The 11969-nt window shown below is 33.9% G+C and overlaps 1 protein-coding gene across 2 annotated transcripts in view; it reads right to left on the bottom strand.

Annotated features, from left to right (window-relative positions):
* The window catches only part of LOC106463912 (neuronal acetylcholine receptor subunit alpha-10-like), a 57340-nt gene that overhangs the window by 32007 nt on the left and 13364 nt on the right, over positions 1-11969 (bottom strand). For both annotated transcript variants that reach the window (XM_022391879.1, XM_013923996.2), the window contains exon 2: positions 11374-11504. In XM_022391879.1, the coding sequence (XP_022247587.1) occupies positions 11374-11425 (52 nt within the window). In that variant the 5' untranslated portion in view covers positions 11426-11504. The remainder of the gene's footprint in view (positions 1-11373; positions 11505-11969) is intronic.

Below are 11969 nucleotides of genomic sequence, written 5' to 3'. Positions count from 1 at the left end.
CTCTCTTCCGTAGCGTCCTCTATAAGAAGAGTTACGTCTTCTCTCTTCCGTAGCGTCCTCTACAAGAAAAGTTAATGTTTGAAGAGTGGAATGTAACAGCTACTTTTTCCTAAATTATCTTAAGAACAACTTGATGTTGTATGTGTTGTATCACCCGATATTAATGTAGTTAACCTCCAAGAAGAACTTACTAGCTCTGGCCACAAAATCTTTTCAGTAGAAAGGCTCACAAGAAGAATGATGGGTGGTACAGTCGACAAGCGGAGTGTTCTTATCTACGTTGGGGCGGCTTTACCTACCCTTGTTGTAACTTAATTTGAGCATTTTCCTGCAGGTTCTTACATTAGTAGTTCCAATCAGTGTTACCAGTGCTTTTACTTTGGCCATATACCTACTAACTGTTGAACACATCTGTTGTTCCAACTGCAGGAAGTTTCATAACATTGTATGTGTCAACTGTGGCGGTCTGCATCTTTTTACAGTGTAGAATTTTACAAGAACAATAAGTTAAAATAATAACTTGCCTAACACAAACACAGCTTATCTTAGAAATCGTCCCCTCAAATTACAACTTATGTTAAACTGGTACAAAGAGCAGTGACCCTAGTGACACGTGTAGTTAATTAAAAACTATCACAACCATCTCACCAAGTTTTAGTCGATGTTTCTATTGGAACTAAAACTGACAATTTGTTAGCATTTCCTCCTCACCTGCGCTTTATTGATGAAGTAATTAGGTTTTTAGTCATGGTCGTACACTTTGTTAAACTGGTACAAAGAGCAGTGACCCTAGTGATACGTGTAGTTAATTAAAAACTATCACAACCATCTCACCAAGTTTCAGTCGATGTTTCTATTGGAACTAAAACTGACAATTTGTTAGCATTTCCTCCTCACTTGCGCTTTATTGATGAAGTAATTAGGTTTTTAGTCATGGTCGTACACTTTGTGCACGAATTAAAACTATTACTAAGGGGAGATATACGCAGATAATAAAGCAACTTCTAAGGATTCAACAACAATATTAATCTGCAAAATATCAAGAGGAAATGATATTTATACCACTAACAGGCAAAAAACAACAACAAGCAAACCATCCCTATGAAGCATGAAATAAAGTTCACCTTGTTCACTAGAAGTGTTAAATAATATAAGCAGGTAGATAGTACGGACTATAAGGCTTTAAGGAAATTTCACAAAATGTGATGATATAAGAAGTTTAAAAATCCACATATCACTTTAGTTCCCCATCATTAGCCTGAAAACTCGGAGAAATCTATTGTAAAACTTTAAGGTGGTTGGCCATCGCCATGTCAAATGGTGTATAGTCTAAAGATTCAAATAAACACAATAGTTCAGCAGTCCTTAACTAACTTACAGTGCAACAAAGAATCATGAAGAACATGATGCCATAGTCCTATAAGTCTACGGCATAGAGCCACAAGATAGTATCCAACTTCATTCAAGAGAATCACAGCACCATGCCCTCCAGCATCACAACAGTAAGGGGCTTGGCGAATGGAACTAGAAAACCTAGATAAATAAAGTGGCCTACCCAAGAGGAGGGGAGTATATTATTCAGTAGGGAATGGTATAAAGTAAAGAAAAAAATTATGGAAAAATCATTGGAGGAAGAATACAAATATGGTTGTTGATGTTTTAGCAGCTTTTTCAACGATTTCATTACCAAGAATATCAATATGGTTAGGTATCTAAACATACATAATTTGGTGGTCGGAATAAATTAGGTAAGAGTGAAGCAATCAATATTTTCATCGCATATCGGAGTAAATATTGTGTGTGTTTTGAGCTAAAAGGTCGCTTAAACAATCGGTGAAAATAACTATTTGAGAAGGAGATATCAATGTTTTCAAGTCAAGAGATCGCCAAAGAACACACATAAAACACAAGCAGTTTTGCTATTTACATATCTTTAAAGTTGTCTACGCAGCTAAAACAATGGGACAGACAGAACATGTTATGAGAGAAAGAGTTTGTTTGATTTCAGACGCCCCCCCCCCAGTGGCACAGCGGTATGTCTGCGGACTTACAACGCTAGAAACCGAGTTTCGATACCCGTCGTGGGTAGAGCACAGATAGCTCATTGCGTAGATTTATGCTTAACTTCAAACTTGTTTTCACACTTATATACTCAGAGACCACGTGCACTAATTATTCCTAATTTGGAACAGCTAAACTAGAGGAATACGCTATGTCAATAGCACCCACCATCAACTTTTGGGCTACTTTTGTTTGACTGAAGAGTATTATTTGTCTTTTACACGTGTAATGAATACATACGGATCTATTATAAAGCACACTAACCAGTGGACCAGAAAACAGTCTTACTTTGTAGAGTTCCAAGTTGTATGACTTTTTACTAAGCGTATTAACACTTTTACACCAGTGCATTGTATAGCTTTAAGAATATGTTGACCAAGCAAGTACCGTAGACAAAGAGCTAAAGAAGCATCAGAGGCCATGAACTAAATAGCTGAGTAGGGTGCAATACATTGCACCTACACAAATTTGTCAAGCAGAGTGTTGGACAATATAAAGTTTGGGTAATCGAGAAACAGCAGTAGCGTCATAATCAAGCCTAAATACCAATATTCTGATATCTAAGAGCGATCAATTTGACTTATCTCTAAAGGAGGAATCGAGTTCATTTTTCTGCATCAAAATACCATATATTGGCCTTTTAAGGCTGCAAATGAAAATCCTAGGTAAAAGCCCGAGTCTGAAGAAGGCCAAACTTATTTTACATAGAATAGCGTAAAAAGGAGTGCCGATTTTGAGATTCTCTCCAAATAGAAATATCAACATAAATACCCCATAGATAATCACGCTTCTACTAATCACTAAGCATGATATTAAAAACGGGGGACTCAGTTTGAATATTCAAGGACTTCTTAACGAGGGGATCGTTTTAGAAAAGCGCGTGTAATGAATTTTGACAGAAAAGATACGAGCATATATATAGTTATGAAGTCGTCTGAAAATTTATTTAAGATAGCCAAAGCAATAGATCCTTCTGAGAAGATCCTCTATTCATACAGTAGCAAGGTTGCTTAAAGTTTAAGAACACAGCTACGACATAACCCCGACGGACTAAGGCTAATGAAACTGATTATTCGAGATTAACCCAAACTATGAATAATATTTTTGCTTTTGCAAAAAAAAAACAACTTTCTATTATTACGTTTGCTTATCGTATTCAAACAATGTACACAAAAAAGAGTTTATCTGTTGAAAATAAACTATATATTTTATATATAGATTGATGCCGACTAAAAATATTGTTAGCTTTGATTGTTTGTTGTTAAGCAGAAAGCAACACAATGGACTATCTGTGCTATGTCCACCACGGATATAGAAACCCGATTTTTAATATTATTAGCCTAAAACTTATTAGTACGCCATTATGAGGAGGGGGCAATACTGTTAGCAAAATTCCAAATACCTAGCCTGATGCAGGTAATGGTGATACCATTTTCAGAGGTCAGATCTTAGGTAACAACAGAAATATAAATCAAATTATATAATTTTGATAAAGTCGATACTATTTAGTAAGCTAGTTCTATGTTTCATGCAATTTACTTCAGTATTTCCACAGTGAGAAGGAAAAATCAAGAGATAACAATAAAACAATTCTGGTTTGGAATTGCTTGACTACTAGAGATAAAGGTCAAATCTAAATGACTAAATGTGTCATATCTAGTTTGGAAATAATCATTTAGGAGAACACGGTGACAGCCTCAAAATAAAGATTCTACCACATGTCTGTTAGAGTCTACAGTTTCAGATCCCCACAAGGAGTGATGTGCACTGAAGTCCCCAAAAATAATGACATATGTACTCACATTCTTAGTAAGACGCACAAAGCTGATCAAAAAACTACTGAAATCGCATATCAAGATACTTGAACAGTTATTATATTATGAAGATAACCTTATAACAATAATTAAAAGCGACTACGTTTTTAACGTCCTTGCATAAAGCTCCCCCAGTGGCGCAGCGGTATGTCTGCTGACTTACAACGCTAGAAACCGAGTTTCGATACCCGTGGTAGGCAGAGTACGGATAGCCCATTATGTAGCTTTGTGCTTAATTTCAAACAAACAAACAAACTATCTTGGATAAAAAGTATCTTCAAAAGGAGATTTTAGTCGCTTGGAAAATCTGTCGTTATCATGAACTTCGTTCTAGTGGGAAATTAGGACTTAGATTTCCAGTATCGACTCACAATACTATCAAGTAAAGGTTTGGGTGCATTTTATGAAGCTAAATTTTGAATTGCATAGACAAAATACGGATAAAACCTACCTTTTATTCTTTTCTATTTTTTTACTTCCGGTGCTAAACAACACGCAGAATAAATTCGTGGGTCTTTTAAAATGTTAACTCTTGTAAAGGAGTTGCATATTCGAATTAATCTAAGATTAAGAATGTATCCAAGAACTCATATAAGCTGTAGTTTCTAAGAAACAATATCAACTTGCACAAGGTCTGATATCAGAAGATTTTAAAGACAATTTACATATTATTTTTGTGTGTTTAGCTGCAAAAATTCTTTGAATTTTTAAGTCACAGGCCTAATCGTTTTTTCTGTGTTTCCTGTTCGTTTGATGAAGTTCCATTTAAGACTTGAAAGCTCTTTATTTAAAACGTGGGCTTTTGTGTTGTCATTTCAGCTTTTGCTTATCATCCTTAATTGTTAAGCAGACATAGTATTAATTTAAAGAGTGATGTGTTAAAATATTTCAAAGAATCGTATTAGTATTATATGAGTTTCATAGCTTTGGAAAGATAAGTGCATAAACAAACAATAACAAATGTTCTTATTGTAATGTCGAAATAAATATATGGTAATGTACAACAAATCGAAATATAATATCACGAAATGTATTTGCATCGTACCGTCTCATGAGCTCAAAAAACAACAAATTCTAGTCTTGTGTATATATGTACAGAGGTTGAGAACTTTATATTAAAACGATTTTGGAGCCTCACCACGTTGTTACAGCCCATGTCGATACGTCCGGTCATACTGTATCTGACGAATGTGCATCTTGATAATAGTCCTGAATCGTTCAAATTGTGAATTACTCCGTCATAAGGCTGAAATGAAAGCAAAATATATCTCCTCTACGGTTTTCCAGCACATGTTTCAACAGTTCGATTGCACAGAAATTCATATGCACTACATCCGGCGGCTGTATGTCTTTTGTGGAATAGCATGAATACACGTTTCATTCTGTTTACTTGAGGTATGCGACGTTTGAACAAGAGATGTGATTGGAAGCCTTATCCTGTTGAACTTAATATAACCTCGTTGGTCTCGTTTCCAGACCGAGATTCTTCTTGATTATGTAGCTTGCTGTATTACTTAGGGCACGTGAACGGCTTTTGCTACTGACTTTTATGTTCGTAGATTTTCACCTGTTACAAGACGCCATTTTTCTTACCACGACTGGGACAGGACTTGTTGCAGATCTCTTTCTGGATGGTTCTCGTGCTGCAAGTTAATCCACATTCTTTTGTTTTGCAATGCAATAAAGTACACGTATTATCCCCGTGCTGGAAGTTATAAATCCCAGATATGAACACATGACAAGATGTAGCTCTGATACATGCCGTTCCACAGCGACTCTATATCGGCTGTGAATGTTTCTTAGGTAATTCCAGCTATACCTGGTAAAGCTAATGCCTCTATCTTATCTCTTAGAAAATTTACCAGTATTTGCTACTGTAATGGAAATTCTAGTTCAGTTATCTAGAGAAGCGTTAGGTGATGTCATCAGAAACAAAATAAACACTCAATGATGAAGTAAGTTATAAAAACAATACTTTGAAATGAAGATACATTTTATTTATGTCAATACCACTTGGAACACACATGGGTATGCGAGTTAACATGAGCATAACTTTCAATACAACTGGATCTGTAAACATTCTGTAATATGTACTTCGAGTTGAAACCTATACTGGGAGATTATATTGCTCTGTCATTATATTTTGAAACAATAACATTTTTGAATTTTTCGGAGTAAATAAAACAAAAATCTTAAAACGTAAATTAATAATTAATTCTTAGCAGTTTTGCACCTTCAGATAATCTTCAGAGTAAAACCATAAAACATAAGAACCTGAGCAACACACGTGAAAAACAAATCTATTTGTTTTGGAAGGTGGTGACGTATATTAAATTTTAATGGATACCGAAAGACAGTTACGAAAAGTTGTTACAAAGAACAATTACAGCCATTGAAAGAGAGAGAAAACTGTAATAAAATGTAACAGTTTAAGTAACTATAGCCCCCCCCCAGTAGCACAGCGGTATGTCTGCGGACTTACAGCGCTAGAATCCGGGTTTCGATACACGTGGTGGGCAGAGCACAGATAGCCCATTGTGTAGCTTTGTGCTTAATTACAAACAAAGAAACAAGTAGCTCTAAGACGTTTCATGGGCCTCATGTAGTTGAGAATAAATAATGAAAGATAACTTTAATCTGAATAACTAAAAAAGTTCAAATGTTTCTAGCAAGGCCTTTCAAAAGTATATAAGGGGATTGAGCACTCCTAATTTTGTGTAAGGTAAAATTAACACATCAAGAAGATGTAATCGTGACTTGATATCATCATCATGTCGTCAATTCTTCAAGTATCGTAGGGTCTGGACAAATAAAGAGGGAAAAGACTATGGGAAAAAAGGATCAACTGAAGAATTTCACCAAGATAAGTACACTAAAAACAAACATCAATACCTAAAAGACTCGTTACAGAGCTAGAAGATAAATGTAAAGTAGTTTTGGCAGTTCTGTCAGCCAGTTCATTATCTGGGATTCCGATATTTCAAGAAATCCTAACGCAAACTAAATGTCAACTGTTACAAACAAGATGGTAACGAATCAAACTACATTCGCACAAAAAAATCTGGATAAGTAATTTGTCTATTTAAATCCAGAAAACTACTTAAAGAACTAGAGAAAAAAGCAATCTGAGTAAAAAAAGTTCCAAGAACCGAGGGAGCATGAGTAGATTGCAAATAAGTTCTGCAACCAGAGTAAACAGGACATTTATAAGAACTAAGAACATTTATGAGCTTCAACATGAAAAGCAAACGTTGTATTATCATTCGATGGGTCATTAGAACCATCAGCATAAATACGAAGAAATGCTAGAAACTTACCAATGTAAGTTAGGCAGTCTGCTACTAAAGCGAACTCGTAAAATCGAGAAACAAAAGTAAGGTTAACATGAATGCTATAAAAAAACTAAACAAGTTGAAGCTATTAATTATGCTGAGATGGGGGAATTTTAAAATAAGTATGTAACTATGTTTGTACATGTTAACTAAACTATATGAGGTGACTTTCCCTCTTATATTGCCTCAGGAAAACATACCATATCTTTGAAATCATATTTACCAATAAACTGTAGTCTGCATAAGTTTAAGGGATCCTCAGATGCAAAAGTATGGGTACATTTCATAGCACAAAAACAAATTCGCAAAGCAGAACTTTGAAGGACATCAATTATATAGAGATCTGATGAATGAGAAAAATCGTAGAGGACACTATCATAGGCTAGTTTAAAACGGATAGTTTCGGTACAGTAACAGAAGCGTATTACTACCCATGAAGAATACTAAAACTACCTGAAGAAAGTTAAGACGTCTATGGTAATCATCTCAATAACCAAAGAATACATAGAACTTTCTACAAAAGAGACAACCATGCCACAGGAATTCAAAGAAGGAATAATAGTAAATCAACGATGAACAAAATTCGTGGCCTCGCACTTCAATACAATGAATGAGAACCCCTAATTTTCTGACCCCAAGACTGAACATGGTCAAAAGTCACATAAATATGTGACGTACAAATCTGAGATTCTTACCGCAATGCCTAGAGGAAATATCATCAGCAAAGATGCTAAAAGTGTCTCCTCTCTTCCAGAATTTCTAAGATCGCTTATTATAATATTGAAGGTAGAGATAAAGTTAGATCTCTGGAAAAATCCTTGGAATAGAGATGCTCTATAAGAACGTGAATTTTGATAAAGAAAGAGCGCCCATGGAAACCTGTATGAAGCAGTTAAAAGGACGTATATTTTATGAAATGGTTTATCGATATAAACATTTTTAAAGGCAGCTCTAATGTTTGAAAAAAGTCTCAGCTTTATCTTGAGGAAAGAGAGCTTGTTTATGATTCTTTAAGTTGCTTTAGACAGCCAATTTTACTGTTAAATTATGAAATATAACTTGTTGTGGAAATATATGGACATGAAATTCAAAGGACAAAAGATAATTTATAATTATTTTTTTATTCCTTATAATTAGGAACACAAGATGATAAAGAAATAACTATTAATTTGTTTATTTTACGATATGTGCGCCAAGCTACTCAAGGGTTGTCTGCACTAGCCACACAATTTTGAGCTAATAGACCGGAGGAAGGCAGATAATTAACAAATCCACCCCACCGCCAACTTTTGGGCTAATTTGCTCTGACTGAATAGTGGAATTTTACAGTCACCCTTATAATGCACTTACAGCCACAAAAAGCATAACGTGCTTGTATTTTGCTGTAATAGCGCGCGAACGGGTTCACAGTTGCACGCTACCCATTGAGTCACATTTTTTTCCCAATAGAAATAGGATGATATGACAGTAATTGATAAATTACTTTACCAGATTTAGCAACAGAAATCATGGCAACATATTTCTAACCCGGTTAATTAAACAACTGTCATTACACAAATGTAAACGAAAAATTTATTAGAAACATTAAACATTTGCTACGAGAAGTGTCCTATTTGCAGGTTGTAATTTAGGCTGAGAACAAAAAAATATTGGTTTAATATAATCTTATAAGGGCTCCGTTATAGATAGGGAAGCAAAATGAAATCCAAAATGAAGAGAAAATAAGATAAATAAAAAAAAAAAGTGGGCAAAAGTCTCAATGTTTCACAACTATACAAAAAAACGCGAACTTTGTGCTTTCAGCACATATTTTTGTGCACAGGATGAATATTCTGAACACCCCTACCCATATTTAAAACCAATGAGTTAGAAGAATCTGTAACTAAAGAAGAGCACATGTATCTCCAATAGAGTTTTGTTCTACTTCTTAATTATCATTGGGAGTAATTTATAGTTTACGTAAATAAATTTGTAAACAATTACGTGTCTTATTGCTGACAAGTTGCTTTTGTTATGTTTACAATTTCTACTCTGTAGGTTTGAAAATATTGTCTTGTATGTAACTGTACAAGCTAAGAAGCAACTTCCATCTAATTTTGCTGAAATTAATTAAAGTTACAAGATTATTGTGTTACTTTCTTTCCATATCCTTAACTTCTGTATATCGCTGTATGTCATGGTAATATATTAGTTAAGCGAAGCAATATATTTATTTAAAAAGATACCAGAAAACGATTAGCCAACCTTTACTAACTTATTCGTCTGCTGCTAACTATAGCGGTGGAAGAGAAACCACTGAATCGTAACTTTCAATATTGTGTATGATAATTAGCTCGTATCTTCATGTTAAAGTTCTACTTTTGTAACTTAGTTACGATATGATACTAACAAGTCTTTAATAGACGCTAAAATACCTGAATACTTCAACTACTTGGTGTATATCACGGTAGTTTCAGCTAACGTAGACAATAACAGGTATAATGGAGTGTAGTTCTATTAACACGCTAACTAGGATCTTCCCCCTCCCCAAAGAAAACATCCGTAAAGAAGGAAGGTATAGATGAAACTTAACCCAGCTATGAAGATGTTTTGCTATAATTATTAAATATAACCTGTATTTTTTGTATTTTTCCGAACATCATATGCTTGCATAACAAGAGTCTGCACTCGAAATACAGCTTGAAGATATGGGAAAAGGACAGTGAAAATGAATTTGCTAATTTTTTAGAGAAAAAATAAACTTAATCATTTTTAATGAATGTATTTTAATTAAAAGAATGCAACCCATTACAACCACACTTATATTATCTTTTCGTGCTGAAGAAACCCCATGCGTTTATCATTAATAATCTAGCTGCAGAAGGTTTTGAGATACTTAGATATACATTTACTTTATATATGTATATATATAGATGAGTTAGGTTGATTAAAGCACCACAGATGAAAGTGACTCATCAGGCATGCCGAAGATAGATCGTACATACTAGTAAAACACGCAGAAAGTTTTAGTTAACAAATAATTTAATACAGAAAATACAGATTAATGATCGTTTGCAAAAAATCATTTAGGATGATTTAAGATTTTTATGCGAATCATAAAAACAACAAGTTTATGTTTTTAAATATCATGTTATGGACACATTAGTGATGCAATAATTAATAATGATTCAAAGCAAAACTGTGCAAAAAAAAGAGAGAAAGAAAAGATGGTCATATCTGTTCCTTTAGAAGGTGAATAAATAGGTAAACCAAACTTTTAACGTGTTCACTTTCAAATATTTTTCTTTTCATTACTTTTGCTAACGCGGGACAGTTTTTATTGGACCAAACACTTTCTTCTGATTTCTTGTGCAATGTTCAGCAGTGTCGACTATTTAGTTACACTATGTAACGCAGCTGCAGGTTGTCCCTAGCGGAAAAAAAAGAGCTTGTAAGAAAGTGTGTGTGTGTGTGTGATATGGCAATAGAAACGGGAGCATGCATATATTTAGTAAACCTTAAAATGCATCGTTCACGGGAAAGTTACTGTCAAACGTTATTCGAAAATTTCGTATTTTTCTATAAGAATAACTACAGTGTAAAAACAAACTTGTATGCATCCGTTAGAATTTAGAAGATTCAACTGTTGTAATTAGAGCGTTAGAATTTAGAAGATTCAACTGTTGTAATTAGAGCGTTAGAATTTAGAGGATTCAAATGTTGTAATTAGAGCGTTAGAATTTAGAGATTCAACTGTTGTAATTAGAGCGTTAGAATTTAGGAGATTCAACTGTTGTAATTAGAGCGTTAGAATTTAGGAGATTCAACTGTTGTAATTAGAGCGTTAGAATTTAGGAGATTCAACTGTTGTAATTAGAGCGTTAGAATTTAGGAGATTCAACTGTTGTAATTAGAGCGTTAGAATTTAGGAGATTCAACTGTTGTAATTAGAGCGTTAGAATTTAGGAGATTCAACTGTTGTAATTAGAGCGTTAGAATTTAGGAGATTCAACTGTTGTAATATTCACGTAAAACGTCTGTAATAAAGTTTTAACAAGTTCCAAATTATGTTAATATCTTTATAGTATTATTAGTTTACTTACATTATTTTATTGGAGTAAAATTTTGTTTTTTACGCCATTAATATTAGTGCACAAACTACTTTGTGGTTATAAATAAGCCCTTACCATATTCCAAAAGAAGGACGACAGCTATCACGTGTAAAAATGATGTTGACATGTCTAGCGGGCATTAATTTGTTGGTTGCTAATGCCGTCGTGTACAGGAAAATTCTTTCTTCTTAAACGATGACTCTCGTCTACAGATAAGACATCAAAACAAAAATGTTCCAGCATTATTCAATTCTTAGAAATTAGAACACATAATTAGGAACGATACCTACACTGAAAAGTAGACACAATATCAATGAAGCTAGGATGTATAAATCAGTCAATTAGCCAAATACACATGAAACTGGACATAAAATCAGTGAAGCTAGGACGTAAAAATCATTAAAATATTAAAATACATGTGAAACTGGACATTATCAATAAAGCTAGGACGTAATATATAGATCTCAGTCTGGCAAGGATTGTTTACATTCAACTTTAAAATCATATAAAATCATATATTTGTATTATAAGAAAATAACGTGGAAAAAAGTAAGATATAATTACTGTACAGTGAGAGAAATTCCCTCTGAATTACCGAAACGTCGCTACGAAAACAAATTGAAAATTATATTTCTGTTGTAATTAGAGTTTGAATCTTCTAAATTCTAACG

Source organism: Limulus polyphemus, unplaced genomic scaffold (assembly GCF_000517525.1).
Source record: "Limulus polyphemus unplaced genomic scaffold, Limulus_polyphemus-2.1.2 Scaffold56, whole genome shotgun sequence".
NCBI lineage: Eukaryota > Metazoa > Arthropoda > Merostomata > Xiphosura > Limulidae > Limulus > Limulus polyphemus.
This window is presented reverse-complemented; position numbering and strand designations above follow the sequence as displayed.